General features: G+C 39.1%; 3 protein-coding genes across 9 annotated transcripts in view; 1 reads left to right on the plus strand and 2 right to left on the minus strand.

The window, feature by feature from the left end:
- The window catches only part of LOC139143178 (BMP-binding endothelial regulator protein-like), a 3209-nt gene extending 1272 nt beyond the window's left edge, over nt 1-1937 (minus strand). Inside the window, exons 1-3 of the mRNA XM_070713310.1 lie at nt 1493-1937; nt 512-768; nt 71-369 (exon numbers count right to left, since the gene is read on the minus strand). Coding sequence (XP_070569411.1) covers nt 71-369; nt 512-768; nt 1493-1937 — 1001 coding nt within the window. The remainder of the gene's footprint in view (nt 1-70; nt 370-511; nt 769-1492) is intronic.
- Nucleotides 1-15968, plus strand: part of LOC139143798 (multiple epidermal growth factor-like domains protein 6) — a 435859-nt gene that overhangs the window by 351785 nt on the left and 68106 nt on the right. The gene's annotated exons all lie outside the window — the stretch shown is intronic.
- LOC139143793 (acetylcholinesterase collagenic tail peptide-like) overlaps nt 8948-15968 on the minus strand; it is a 41631-nt gene continuing 34610 nt past the window's right edge. For 4 of the 7 annotated variants that reach the window (XM_070714347.1, XM_070714349.1, XM_070714350.1 and 1 more), the window contains 8 exons: nt 15726-15797; nt 15211-15291; nt 14407-14503; nt 14033-14154; nt 13557-13739; nt 13105-13195; nt 11917-12019; nt 8948-10893 (listed from right to left, as the gene is read on the minus strand). In XM_070714347.1, the coding sequence (XP_070570448.1) occupies nt 10797-10893; nt 11917-12019; nt 13105-13195; nt 13557-13739; nt 14033-14154; nt 14407-14503; nt 15211-15291; nt 15726-15797 (846 nt within the window). In that variant the 3' untranslated portion in view covers nt 8948-10796. Of the gene's footprint in view, nt 10894-11916; nt 12132-13104; nt 13196-13556; nt 13740-14032; nt 14155-14406; nt 14504-15210; nt 15292-15725; nt 15798-15968 lie in introns of all 7 variants that reach the window. The other 3 variants (XM_070714352.1, XM_070714351.1, XM_070714353.1) reach the window with 1 other exon arrangement.

The following is a 15968-nucleotide window of genomic DNA, read 5'->3' on the forward strand; positions in this document are numbered from 1 at the left end:
TCCTAAATAATACACAGGTGCATGTATCAAAATACATCTGCAAAATGATGACAGGGAATATTTTTACTACCTGCCAGGTACGGCGAAGTGATCTCCGAGTTCGTCGAAATTTGCCGCCATTGAACCGTCCCGCTTCTTAAGATCGTCGCTTTTGTCGCCATTGTTGTTGCCAAGGAGACCACAGACTTTACCGCGTAGGCTGGAGGAAGCGTGGAAGCCCACCTCAACTCTGAATTTGGCCGGGTTATACTCTAGCCACCAGTCGCTTCGTACGGGCCAGACATAGTGTATTCCACTATCACTTCGTTTGTATGTCACTGAAGATGGATAACTGGATTGGTCAGAAAACTTGACGATACGTCCATCGATCTAGTAATTAAAATATTTTTAAAAAATGTTAATTTTCTGAATGAATGTTGGCCTCAAGTTCCGACGCATAGACCGGGGAGAGTGAGATTCGTGCGCAGATCGATAGAGGCAGAGCATTGGCTATCTTGACAAATCAACTTACTCTACACACTCCGTTATGCTTTATCGATACGACATGGCGTTTTCCATCTTCGTTGACAGCGGCAATCACCTGTACCACACGGCGTGAACTTATGCCCGAGGGAAAGCCATGTCTCGCAAATATTTGGAACGTTTTCGTCTTGTTGACGCAGTCCTCGGCGAGCAGGTAGGTACAGTTCCCGTTGAAGTTGAAGTGGACGCGATCGAAAGTGGTATAGTGAGGATCCCCTTTGCCAGTACCATCTTTACAAGGACATTCTGTGTAAGCAAGGCACAACTAAATGAGGTTTGAAATTGTATATCACCGGAGGGGGTAGAGAAAAATAGAATATTCTGCTTTTGCTGTAGGAAAACATTTGTCACTTTTTGAAAAAGCAGTCTGTCATACATACATACATACATACATACATACATACATACATACATACATACATACATACATACATACATACATACATACATACATACATACATACATACATACATACATCCATACATCCATACATCCATACATACATACATACATACATACATACATACATACATACATACATACATACATACATACATACATACATACATACATTCATACATACATCCATACATACATACATACATACATACATACATACATACATACATACATACATACATACATACATACATACACACACACACACACACACATACATACATACATACATACATACACACACACACACACACACCACACACACATACATACATACATACATACATACATACATACATACATACATACATACATACATACATACATACATACATACATACATACATACATACATACATACAGTTTAAGTTTGACTGTAGCTGTGTGTTGCAGTAAAGAAGAGATCTATATAGCACATACTCAGTAAGAAGACCATAATTCCACGTCATCGGGTTACGGGAGAATGCGCCATGGGTTGTTGTCGCTAGAAATGTACATGTAAACAATTACCTGTTGATACTCTCGAGACTTTAGTTTCCGTGACTGAACTGTCTTTATTGCGGATGACAGTGATCACTGTGATGTGTTGGCAAGGTCTGAGTCCGTCAAAGAACACTCTGAATGCCACGTTACTGGTATCGCCTATATATGGGAATACTTCGTGCGGTAGGTTAGGCAGGTCCTCTATTGCTGGGGCTTCGGCGGTGAGATAAATCCATGCGTCCACTGTACCATCGGTATAGGTCTCCCCCTTATCGATTAAATCGACAGTTACGCTGTTACAGGTCGAATGCACACCGGTGACGAGCGACACCGCTGGAATGAAGGAGAAAGTGGAATTAGGGTGATCGGACGAGTTACAGCGCACGCGCAAGGACGGCTTTCGTCGTAATATATGTAAATATGCAAAGTTCACAGGGACGTACGCTTTGGGTGTAAATAACAAACGCTGCATTTCGAAACTACGGCACTGTGTAAAATGTATTTTCTCGTTTCCTTTGGTTTCTCTGTCGCGACACAACCAAGAACCATGCAGATATTTCAGGACCGCGACCAGACCTGGCGATTTCACACTTGCAAGCCTCGCTGTCAAACCGTCTTTAATTTGATTTTTCAATGTTCATATTTGTTTGCGTGTGTCTTTTCGCCGAGGTATCTCGACTTTGATCAAGCTTTCCCTGACCAAAAGGCAAATCGAAAGATATGAGGGGAAATTAAGGTAGAATGCGCCCTCAGGGACGGTATTCGGAATTTCAAACTTTTTACAAAATCTGTTGCCCTACCATCATTTAAGGGGCTCATTTTGAAGCCTTCTGAGTAAATAGTTTACCGGCTTATTTTTTGAAAAATGGGGAAATTTGATTCCCCCATAGAGCTTACACTGGGATGACGGCTACTTTGAGTTTCAAATATCGGTAAATGTGGCTAATTGTAACCAAAGTTTACACGGTGACCCCTGATTCTTATTATTGATTACGAAAGAATATTTTTAGCTTGGAGTGACCATTCTGACGATATGTATAGTAACAAAACAGAGGAACTGAGAAAAACCCACAATCTTTCACAAGTATATGAAAAATGTAACAGTAACGAACGAGCAAAGCTCTTTTTTCTCTTGAAAGGCGCTTTTTATAACGGACTTTTTAGTTGTCTTACAGGGCCAGGCTGGAGAGAATACCAAACAATTTCCTCGATATGACAAACCAGCTAAGTGTGTCAGGGTATTATTTTATAAATTCACAACATCTACAAACCTCGACTTGAAGTGGCAAAACGTCTATACACAATTAAAAATCCCAATGCGTTGACTACGAGTATTGATGTGTACGGTTTCAGTCTCGTTCAGGTAGAACTCAGAGACCGATTATTTGATTCCAGCAGAAGGCTAAAACATAGTTTTTCTCCACGGAGTCAGCCTTTGGAAAGAAGGCCATTTTGAATTTCAAATACATCGTATTCCCTGACACTTTATTTCTCTGAAACAAAAACTATGGGAAACAAAAACAAAAACCGTTGCCTTTATTCTTTATTACGAAAGAGAATGGTGCAGAGTTGTCATTAGGAGTGTCTGAGAAAAAAGTCTAGACCTTTAAAAGCGTGTATTTCTTTAAGTGACCTTCATTTAATCTCAGTCCTGTGACAGCGCATTTCGGTTGTTGGTGTTGGCAGTTTGAAATCATGAGCTTGCAATGGTATCCTAACAAACGCCAAATTTTCATATCATATCCCCCGGCGTCTGTATGTTCGTCTTGGACGGCGATCTTTGCTCCAATGGAGAGGTCATTTATCGGCAATTTTCTTCTCTGATTTCGAAACGTGTTCAAATAAGCTTCTTAGACCGTCGGCAAGTATAGTTTATAGAATTCACTCCATCAAACTCATTATTGTGAGCTATTTTAAGTTGACGGTCAAGGAGCAATGTTTTAATCCGCTTTCCTCCGACAGAGATAAAAAATGTGACCGCGGTATTTGTTATCAGTAGAGGAGTCGAGTATAGTTGAATGACTTATTTGGTGAAAATTGTCGTTGATACATTCACTAATTGGATTAAACATATTGCCCGACATGGTGAATCGCGATTCAAATAGCTCAGAATAAAAAGGACGCACAGTGTCCTACACCTTCAAGTTAATAAGCCCAAATGATCACGTAATGGCGGCACAAACAAACCCACAAGTACGAACGTGTATGAAAATACACGTATTTCTGTGTGCGTTTGTGCACGTGGTTGGGTTTGTACCGTGGTTCACTCGAATGCCATTGCTTTACCCTGATATGCAAACTTACTCGGACGAACTCCAGTTTGTCAAATACTCCTGAGGTTTAAGCTCAGGCTGGTAGTTCAGTTGTTAAACATCGCAACATTCAGTGAAATCATAAGCACCCATAATCGACCGTCTTGACGAGCATGACCACCATGCAAATGATGTAAGATCTTAAATCAACATTACTTACAAAGGCAAATACTGAAAACACGATCACATTTTATTTTACTCTGTAATAAAAAAAAATCGGATGTGTCCCACTTATGTTGTACTTGGAAAGTATGCAAGTACTTCTTTGTCCGGTGGTGGTTTGATGAATCTCGACTTCCTTTCCACTTCGGTTTCTCCTACGATTTTTCTCTTCTTCAGAAAAAACGTATCAGTCTAAGTAGGACAATGATTTAGTGTTGCCTTTGATATTAATAACTGGCTACCTGCATCATTATTTTAGATAAAAAGTGCCTTACCCCTTTCATTTTGCTTAGGCTGGACTTATCACTCAATGAGAGGAGACATTTTCCTTAGTCTATGACCTCTACCAGTGATTTTTTAGGAGAGAGGTATTCCGAGGGGAGGGAGGCAGCGAAGGAGGGGAAGGTAGAGATGGGCGAATACTTTTGCAGAGAATAAGAACTTTAAGCGGACTGGCAAGTGGTGCAAGGAAGTATTGCGAATTCATATCCACGGAATGAACGAAAAATACCTCACCTGGATTTTATCCTCGCTGTTTTTGAGAAAGGACAATTTTGAGGAGAAGGCACTCACGATGAAGGCAAGCAGTACGCTAAGAAGTAGAATTGACCTCATCTCGTCGTCTTGGGGAAGAGAGAGTGTCTCTACAAAGTCAATACTAACTCAGTGCTCACACGAGATACGAACAGCGACACGAGTGCGCTTGTTTTAAACTATTTGAACCAATATTAACACACACTATAAAATAAGTGAAACGTCATAGTTACCATAGACACAAATTGAGTGCAGCAGATTTTTCAAAACTGTTTTTGTACACGGTCACATGCTGAAAATTCTGGGTTGCGATTAGGCTTAAGCTCTCTGAGCAGAATTTATATAATAGCTTTTGTCTTGTTATTCTGTGTTAATAATGATAAACTAATTGTGGTAAACTAATAGCAGTATCACGATGTTTTGAATATTTTGCAAATGTCGACTGAAATTTTAACTTTTGATGGACGTGATTCAGTTAAATTAGTCTCAGTTAATTATCGATAACGCGTCGATCGGACTTCAATTGAAACAAGTATAGTCGCGTCCCAAATTATGACAATATTGTTCCTAAACTTTGTCACGTTGGCTGTGGTATGTAAATTTGTTCATTTAAATGAAATAAAAACGTCACTGACTCAAAGCTTATGAAGTTTCCAATTAATTGATGGTAAATTATATATCTACAGAAGTAACAGAAATTGAATATTTTCATTTTCGCAGCAAATGTATGCTTTGCTTTGTTTTTGTGTAGGGGAGGGGGCAGGATTAGGTTTCGTTTTCCCTAAAGATTTTCATTGGCGTATCATTAGATGATACGTCACTGGGACGAAAAATAATTTGTAGAACCTAACGCCATAGATGGTGTGTGTCAAAGGTCATCACTCTGCCACTGAATACACTATGCATTGACTGGTGTAAGGTATTTTCAATATGTTACGAAATTACGTCATCGTTGTGAAAATGTCAAAAGGAACCAAAAATGCAACGATTAACCCGATTCAAATATGGCCTGTAATAGTTTCCGCTTGTTGTTTATTAATCATAGCTGTACATTGTACTGAATCCGATATATAGATTAACAAGGATTAACTGAGAGTGTCTATCTGTCTCTCTGCGTGTCTACCTGTGTCTGTTTACGTTTTGATGTATGTATGTATGTATGTATGTATGTATGTATGTATGTATGTATGTATGTATGTATGTATGTATGTATGTATGTATGTATGTATGTATGTATGTATGTATGTATGTATGTATGTATGTATGTATGTATGTATGTATGTATGTATGTATGTATGTATGTGTGGTATGTGTGTGTATGTGTGTGTGGGTAGGTACGTAGGTAGGAAGGGAGGAAAAGAATTCATGCTCTGCTTTCTAAAAAATTGACCAATGTTTTTCGTGTAGCCATAGCATATCATTCCGATTTTCCCTGTCCCCCCTCCGTTGATATGCGTTTGCACATCTTATATAGTCGCGCTTTGCTTCTGCAGAGCGTCCTTGTATCGATGGTACTGTATTCAAAATAAGAATATTTGTATGGGCGGATTGACAGATGAATGAATAGTTTATTTTCACATTTGTCTCTTACTGTGTAGATGTCTTTTGATCACAAATTTGCTGAACCATAGATCTTTGAGAAATTCCTGTCTAGAGCAAACATATTTGTAAAGTAACAGAATTATCGAAGGCGAAATTATGAATATTTTGTTCCAGTGAATATAAAGCACAGCAAAGCCTACGCGGTTCTCTAAATCCCTTCTACATTTTGAAATTTTAAAATATCCTGTTTTAAAGAGGACGTCTATAAATTGTCGCTTATTTATTCGGGATAAGTTTCCGTCATGTGTTACTGGGATCTGTCGATGTGATTGAGTCAGCAATATTTTCACACCTGTTGCTAACGATGAAAACTGCCACAGTTTTTTAAATTGACAGAGTTCCGGACTATTTCGACCTGTGATCCGATCAGTACATTGCATTATTATGATAAGGCCACAGCAGGTCCCCGTTATATTAATGACGTGGGCGGGGTGTCAGGAAAATTCATGTTTAGGTTGTTTGACTTGAAATATTCAGCGTTCCTCAACGGCATTTGGAAAAAAACACCTTGTCTGTCAAATGATCCCTAAGTGTTCGATTTCCAAAGGAGATGCTCTTGTATTCAACATTTTGAGATCTTGATAGATTCTCGATCGGATTCGAACTCATAATGTACGACACTCAGCGAAGACATCGCAGTTACAACCGCTCGGCTTAGTCCCCACCCTTAAAAAGTGGTTCAATATCCGAGTTAAGTTGTTATGATTTTTCTGACTGCCACCATCCGCACAAAGTTCATGAAGCACTCACACATACTCGCTATCACACATCACACACAAACGCAATCAAAGCAATGAACACATCACTAAACTGGACCTCAGACAACCCTGGGGACATCGGTAACAATTCTGTCCACCAGCAGAGCTGTCCATCCGGGTTAGAAAATTCAGTAAATTCTCGATTGGTAAGTGCTGATCTTTCGCATTTTTTTTGCCAAAACGGCATTAGCGATATAAACAACCAGCCTGACGGTGTTATGTCTTCAATGTGAGTATTGATATACCAAGGTAAACTGAATAATATGACAGCAGCTAACCGATAGCGTTTATTACATTAACGCCCTTATAGTCCAAAGTGTAACCTATCGCCACCAGTTTGCAACTTATCAATATGACCACTTCGTTCTTACAGTCATTTTCTGCTTCTTTCTTGTCGACAGTTAGATCTTGTGAGATTAAAAAAAACCCAGCCGAGTCTTGAGACCTAGCCTTCATGATATACGTTTTGGAGACACATGTACTCCAGTTATTTACAGGCATCTGATACTTATAGCAAAATGATTTTTCTATGAAATGAAAATTATTGACAGGAAGCCATCATTTGCTTTGTATTTCCTACAAGATGAGCACAATTACCACCTAGAGTATAAACTTACTCTGGAAACAAGTTGAAGAGTTAGAGAAACATTGATGTAAATGGATGAAAATAATACCGCAATAAAAATTAGTGAGAACTGTCCTGTTACACCTTTCTGACATGCATCCTAGCCTTTAATAATGTACTTTTATCAATAAAATATATTCAAATACAAGAAAAACCTGCGTAATCTTTGTGGAAACCTTTGGCTGAGGAACTTCCTTTTTAAGGTTTATAGTTCGACACGAAAAGTAAACTTAGTCATGACTCTTTTTCTTGCGACAAATGATAATGGAACTAAATGGGAAAAAATCCACTTGGAAATTTGTTTAAAAGCTAGAGAGGAGCTGTTTTGTATATGGAATTTTTTGTATTACTTAGTTTATATTGACTAGAGTGTAGATGCTCGTTTGAAATTATGATGCTATTCTGAAAGTGCCAGCTTACAAGTGTTTTTATCTACATTACGTGCAGTTTTTCGAAATCAGCTGAATGAATTTATAGAAATGAAAACAATATGTGTCAACACAATATCCATATAGAGAAATTATCGGTTTGCTGGGTAAACTAAACGTTGATCATGTTAATTACTCGGGACTGAGACAGGCTTTTTGAGGGCACCATCAAAGTCAACTTGACTACAACAACATTCGTGATTCATCCTCTCTGGGCAGAATACAATTGTAAAGAAGTATGCACTGATTTGTTAGAGACGATTTTGTAATTTTCGATGAAACTTGCCACTGAAAGGTGTCAAAGATCAGCTGCTCACCTCAGAAGGGTTATTACAGTGGATTAAACTATCACGTGACCCGTGAAATTAGTCGCTTAATCAGTTACATCGATTAAATTATCTTACACCCGGACCCTTCTACATATTGTTAACTTGCCGCAACAAACTACAACACTCTGATCGATTTTGCGGTTAATTTCGACAAGACGCATTGCAAACACTAGCGACAGCGACATTTTGTGAGTACTGATCATCATCATCATCATCATCATCAACAACAACAACAACAACAACAACAACAACAACAGCAACAACTATCATTCGTTTTTATCCCCTGACGTTCGTTCAAAGCAATCCAAATACCACCAGTCGAGCTGTAGATGGTGACAGGATAATCGTATGAACGCGTCATAGGGAGCTTTATTTTTAATGATAGGGGTTGGCAGGTGAAATCGAGAGAGGGCTGTTTTTTTCCAAAAAAGTACACGTGAGGGAGGGTTACATGTAGATAGGGGTATTTTGGGGAGGGTCACGATGGACCACCCTTGATTTCCTCTGGTCCATCCCTTAAATCGTGATAATCGAAATCTCCTTTACAGAGCAATTTTCCGAATCGGACTTTAAGCAAGCGTTTGTGTACAACATTCGTACAACTGATGTACGTTAATGGGCCCATGTCTAGTGCAAGCAAGGTGAAAGACCATTCTCATAGTACTTATGTTCTTAATTTTTCTGAAACAATCACATCCACAGAATCAATAAATGACAGTCGCACTACTTGACTCTTTTTTCGAGAATCTTAGTTAACTTTTAATATCATTGACACTTTCTGTTTAGATTGTCGAATAGTTTACAGTATAGTTAATAAATACACATATAAATATGTCACAAAGTAATGAACAGTAAGTGACAGTATGAAGGTATCTGGGATTAATATTTACTCGGTGAATATGGCAACTAGGACAGCAATAACAAGACTGAATAAGCACGATTATAATTTTGTTTCTAAAAACCATACGTCTGTACGATCTCCATCTATACCATCCGACTCGACTATAGAGACAGCGTGACGTGTTTCTTAGAATTGATCTGATTGGATGATTTGCCGAAGCATTATGTTCTCTTGCACATGCTTTACATCTACACTATTATTCATTCATCCCGGTAATTTCACATGATACTTATATAATGTTCTGCGACTCCACCCTACTGCCGTTTTTACACTGAACACTTTACTGTAGGCCTATATGGCTATCGCGTGACGTTAGTCTTCAAGCAGTTCCATCTTACGTATTGTCACGCGGACCAATCATGTCGAAGGATACACAGCCAGGTTTCACACAAGTAACAAGGCTAGTTATTTGTCCCGACAGGCGAAACCATCAAATGACGGAGCAATTACACCACATCGTTCAAAAGTCAAGCAAGAGGACTTGCACTGCAGATTAAAGATTGAGGGCGCACCCTTCATAGGCTCTAGTGATGCTTATATTGCAGATCGGAGCGTTTGATACACACTGTCAAGCGCTGAACTCGTCGGATGGAGATTTTTAATCACTAGTCAGCCACTGAGACGCTTGTCTACTTAGTCATGCACTTCACTAGGTTTGACAACACCTAATGACGACTAGTCTGTACCATTATACCGTGTGGCTTGTTAGCCTGTATATCAGGATTCAAATACATTATACGTAGACCTAAACCGTCAGAACACACACACACACACAACAAAAAATCAACGACACGTGACAGACACATTCCCTGAAATTTAAAAACGTATCAATTGTGACTCTTATTGCCTGTCTGACTGTAGAACGATACCGTTACTTTCTATTCACCAGGCATTCTACCATCTCTTCTCTGATTATTGCTTTGATACATCATCGACATTAATTAAAATGTCTTTTTTTGTGAAAACTGTATGAGTTATTTACATCGAGTTAGGATATAGGAATAAACTAATGTACAAGTGCTAAGCTTTTTTAAAGGTTTTAAGTAACTACAAAATACGTTGAAGGACGTTATAGCGTTTAAACTCTGTTGATTGGTAATCCGTATCTTACAATTCTTTCATGGCTACTCTCAATAAAGAGGCCAGTTAAAACATACATGATTCATGACTCATACCATTAAGTATCACTTAGGACAAGATGAAATTTTCTCTAACCATTGCTATTATCAAAGCAATGAAGAGTTTGAGAAATCTTCCCTCAGCTATTTAGGCCACAACAATCTTGAATATTGCTTGTCAAAATTTTCAAGGCACCACGTTCACAGAATCCTTTACAGTGTGTACGTTGCGTTCAAGATCAACATGGCAGCCAGCACTCATTTGCATGGTTGAAAATCAGGCGGAAGTGACGTTGCGACCATTATCAAAATGGCGACTGACTTTATTTGAATGGGTAAGAACGTGAGGAGTGTAATCACTTCTTTGTGAAATGACCAGTTCTCTCACACATGTTGATGGCAGGTTTGCGTTGGATGTCAGCAGTTCACGATTTGCGATGCGATGCAAGTGCCCATATTCATGGCCGAGAGAGTCTGTAAGATATATACAAGTCATCTGATAGGAAGTAGAAGATACTTCAGACGATTTTTGACAATCGTCTGTTCACGTTGCCACTTGGATCTATGTTGCTGGATAGGATGGCCTGGTTGTGATGACTTGACAACCAGTTGTGTCGAGTTTGCAGTTATTACATTGAAGACGACCACGCGTGTAAAACCTAAAAATAAATAAAACACTCTTCGTTAAGACCAGTAGCTTTACTAGACAGTCACAAGAAATCATAATGAATAAAGGCATACCCAAGTACACACATTTTTTTATTTTAGCGTCTACATAAAAGGTCAATGATTGTTTTCGTGGAGTCGATCATTATGTTAAGGTAGTTCACTTCTCGAAATTGAAAGACTTACGCGTTTGCTCAAATTTTCAGCTTTTAGACAATCGCTTTCGAAATCAAGAATAAAATTCAGGGATCACCAGAGCAAAATTTTGTAGAAGAGAGAGAAACAATCCAGTATTACTCCACACTTGATATTCAAATGCCCGTCATCCCGTTTGCTTTGAGTCTACATAAACATTTCGATTTTCAAAAAAGAAGCCGGTAAAAATTTTACGCCATGAGCTTCAAAAGCTGGTAGATAAATACAGCATCTCTCTTCGACAAATGATCGCTGATGGTATCGGTGACATAGGGTCTTAGATAGTGACCACTACCTATTAGACTTATAGATTGATATATGGCGGGTGCCACATGTGGGGCAGGATGTGCTTACTATTTTCGAAACATCTGACATCACTTCTTGGTCTTTTGGCCAGAGGTCCCATGAATTTGACTTTGTTGTGTGTACCGGTGCTTTACTATCTGTTCTGTGCTGTTTTGTGTCTATGTTTTAACTAGTGTATTACGAATTTTGACCTAGTGTTATGGATTACGGATAGGTATGATTGCGATTATTTCCCTAACAAGTGGTTGACTAGCACAGTACTGTAAAAGTTTGAGAGTCCGAATATCTGTACCACATCCCATCATCCGTTCGTCTGTTCTCTCCTGCATTAGAAAGTTTGCATTTCCATCAACTGACCAAATTAGACTTTCTAGTACAAGGAATATTCCCTCCTAAAATGCAGTTTCCAAGTGCAATAATCGATTTCGACGTAGAATCATATTCAGCGGTAAAGTAAGAGCTAGGCCCGACAGACGAACGACAAACGAAAAACAAAAGAAACGAATGAAACTCACCGTGGGAATATGGTTCTACACGATATTCCACCGAAATCATAACCATCGCATTCTTCCACACCTACCTGTCTATGACCATCACCGCAATAGGATCGCCTGCAGGCTAATAACCATACAACTGGTCACAATACATAGCAGCCATCTTGGCAGCCATCTTGGATGACTTGTTGCTTGCACCGAGTTCGCAGGTGAGTTACATTTTGTACCATTTTTCACTGGTTGATAAAAGATCGACAATACAAATCCGCTAATGTCATAGAAATGACTGTCAACGTGCCCCTCGTCCTGGTCAGCAGCTTCCGTACAAAGACATGCCCCTAATCTACTCGCACGATGTGCGCATGTGCAGAATGGTTTTGATTCTATGTACAATGTTCATGCTTAAACCAATGTAAATGAAAGTAAGGCAATTGATACTTGTTCTTCCATGTATATGCTGAACATATGGAGCGATAAACAAGTGAGCTACTTGCAAAGAAATGGCATATCCGTTCACAGGCTCTACCGACATGAAAATAATTGAACTATATAAACATGCATTACAGACAACTATTATTCATGCAGAGTATAAGAATTAAAAATAAATAAAAACGAAGGAAGTATCCAGGGCTAAGTCTTACTGTTTCGCTTTTCTTGGAACTGTCCGTGCCAAAGAACAAAATATCAGGTTCAAAATATCCCATCCACGAACTCGGAGCAAGCCAAAAATGGGGGATGATGGGAAGGAAAATGTTCAAAAAGGGCGGACAGGATGTGATCAGCGTCTCAATACGGTTACGCTTACAATTAAGGGAGGTTACATTATCTTCTAGAAAATAAACAAAACAGACAGACACATTATCAGCGCAACTCATTGTTATTGTCATGGGTACAAGACGAATACATTATGTCGACCATTGCCATGATCCGAGTGTGAATTTGAGCCTGAAATCCTGACACAACGTCCTGACACAAGGTAGTCACTGAATAATGTAAATATCCACGTGCACGCGTTCGCCTATAATAGGAATCAGTATTAGCATCCACATATACTATGATTGCAATGCTGCATGTATGTGTGGCGTTTGCTCTTAGTGATCTGAACTAAATATAACCGTTCACTCCCCTACTCAAAGCTTGTGAATAGCAGAAGAAAAGCAGGAAATCGAATAGCTTTGACTTTTGCATCTAATTTTTTTCAACACTCACCTATACAGCCATCAGAGTTGTCGTTGTTACCATCATCACACTGTTCGCCCTCTTCTATGATCCCATTGCCACATTTCGATTTTGGGTTGTTCTGATGAATAGAATAAGAGATGAGACTGTGACATTTTGGTTTGAGGAGGGCGTGCTGATATTATAATCACCCCTTAATTCCTAAGGTCCACACTTTTTGGTGGAGGGACTGTGGTCCATCCTAACCATTGATAAGAATGGATTTTAGCTACATCATGGAAGTGAAAGGTTAAACAAATGCTTGCGTGTACAAACATTAGAGTATGTCTGTCTGTCTGTCTGTCTGTCTCTATGTCTATCCATCTCTTTGTCTCTATCTATCCTTCTATCTATCTGTCTGTCTGTCTGTCTGTCTGTCTGTCTCTGTGTCTGTCTGTCTGTTAGTCTGTCTATCTCTCTCATTCTTTCTTTGGCTATCTTACCGCATTACAGGGCGGGCATTTTTCACTTGGGTCTGTTGTAGTCGGTGCACCCATGTCCATTTGCACTGATCTCCAGCTCACATTGTCGCGCAAATATAGTTTTTTGTCTTCCAGGCAGTACGCCATAACGCCCTCACTGGTGATACCATTCATCTCAGATTCAGTATCGATGATCAAGAGTTGCTAGGTAAAATGCAAAGGATAAGATGTAATTATAGAAAATTCACCCATTCCGGTTTCACAATTTGTGTCTGCTTACAAGTAGAGAGTATTAATAATAGTAGTCATGCCACCTTTCATGCAAATTAATGATGTGCACGTGGTAACAAGCGCGGAAATCATCCAGAAGAGGTGGAAAGTTGTAGGCTGATAAAGTGAGGGCGCTATTTACGATGGTATCATATTCTATGATTTGACACATGAGGGCGTTGTCTGACTCTGATCAGTAATTCCATCCAGAGACTGGTTCTACTTACTCCTCTGAGCATTGGTGTTCCCAAATCGCCTTTGTCACCTTTGACCCCTCTCGGTCCAATGGGACCCACACTGCCAGTCAAGCCTTGTATACCAGGTGACCCTCCTCTTCCGGGCGGGCCAGCTTAAAGGAGAAAAAAGAGAATACTTCATTTCAAAATATAATTTTTTTAGCAGATGCTCATTAATCACAACTCAATCTTCCTGGTGCTTTAAGAAAGGTACTACCATTCTCATGAATAATGTCCATTTTACACGAAAATTCTCTCGATTAGTAAAGCAACTAATACATATATTTCAACAAGTAACCAGCCTCGCAGCTCATTTAGCAGATCACCATGTTTTCATGCTTTGACGTTATTTGTTTGCTACTTGCCTGGTCCTATAGGACCCTTTGGTCCCGGCAGCCCTTGCGGTCCTTGAGGGCCAGTTGGACCTCTCGGACCAATTGGTCCTGGTTGCCCCGTTGCTCCCTGTAAAGATAATGAATGGAGTAATTTTGTAGCTCATTATTGTATTCTAATCACTATCTTTATGGTAGATTGTACCTCGGGGACAGATGTTAGGATTATAAAACTTTAATTAACAAAACTTTTAGTCCACCACTCGTAGGGGTTCATTTTGATGCTCATGGAGTAGACAAAGCTTATTATTGTGAAAAGTTAAAAATTCATTTTCCTCGATACTTAACTCAGGGATGTGCGATTTTGAATTTCAAGTATCGATAAATATGAGGTAATTTGTTCTTTTAGTACAAAATTCTGCACGGTGACCCCTGACCTCTATTCTTGGAATCGAAAGAGAAATAAAATCATCCCTTCGTTCACATACAGGGAGAAACCCTGCTTGTAACAAATGTAAATCTTCGTAGTCTAAAATTCATACTCTAAAAAAAAAATTATCAGCAAAATGACCAAAACATCGCTCGAGCAAAACAAACTACAATTTTCCTCAAAGAGTGCAGCAGAACGCTGTTTTGCTAAAAAGTGACCAATAAATCGCGTAAAGTGACGTTCAATTTGTCAGACACCTATAGGCATTGTCTGTGCGTCGTCACTGAATACTTTTTCTCTAAACCATAAAATATCTTGTTGCCTTCGGAAGGAATGTATTTCATGTACAGTGTTGGCCATCATATGTACATATTTATTTTTTAATAATAACAAATGTAAAAAGGTACCTTCTTTCCTCGCCTACCGTGCCTCCCCTTCGCGCCTTCTGGTCCTGCTGGACCTACCAAGCCAGGCTGTCCTGGAACTCCCTGTACGTGTACAGAAATTAAATCGTTCAAGACACTCTGCTTTGCTTTGCAGAATTATGATTTTTGGAGAGGGTGTTGACCAAATTTAGATCGGATTTCAATGTTCTTGATTGGTAACAAACTATAATGAGTCGAATGGGAAAGTATGATGTATTTAACTCGGACTTGCCAACTTTCTTATCCAATACATTTAATTAATTGTATCGATTTCTTCATAATAAACGCATACTTTGTCGAAGTTACACTTTGCTCTGCACTGCACTCTACAATTGTTTGGTTTTCTTTGAATGAATTTCCTTGGAACTTAAATTATGATTACAGTACAGGCCTTTCTTTCCTCCGGATATTCAGCTACGATTAGATATCCACTAACTGTTTTTGGCGTCAATTTTCTCTGATTTTACACAACGCGTACACAGCTGCATGATACTTACTGGTTCTCCTTGAGGTCCTATTGGTCCCTGTATCCCTGGGTCTCCCTTCTCCCCTTTCATCCCTGGAGCTCCCTGTGTAGTAGTTGAAATCAGTATAAATAAATATTACCCGTGACAATGTTGCTTACTTCAAAAAACAAGTTGACGTGCTTTAATCGATACACAAGCAATTATATAAAAACAACAACAAATGCACATTACAGGACGGATAGATAAACATGCAAATAGATACATACATGCATG

The sequence above is a fragment of the Ptychodera flava genome, chromosome 11 (genome assembly GCF_041260155.1).
Source record: "Ptychodera flava strain L36383 chromosome 11, AS_Pfla_20210202, whole genome shotgun sequence".
In the NCBI taxonomy this organism is placed as follows: domain Eukaryota; kingdom Metazoa; phylum Hemichordata; class Enteropneusta; family Ptychoderidae; genus Ptychodera; species Ptychodera flava.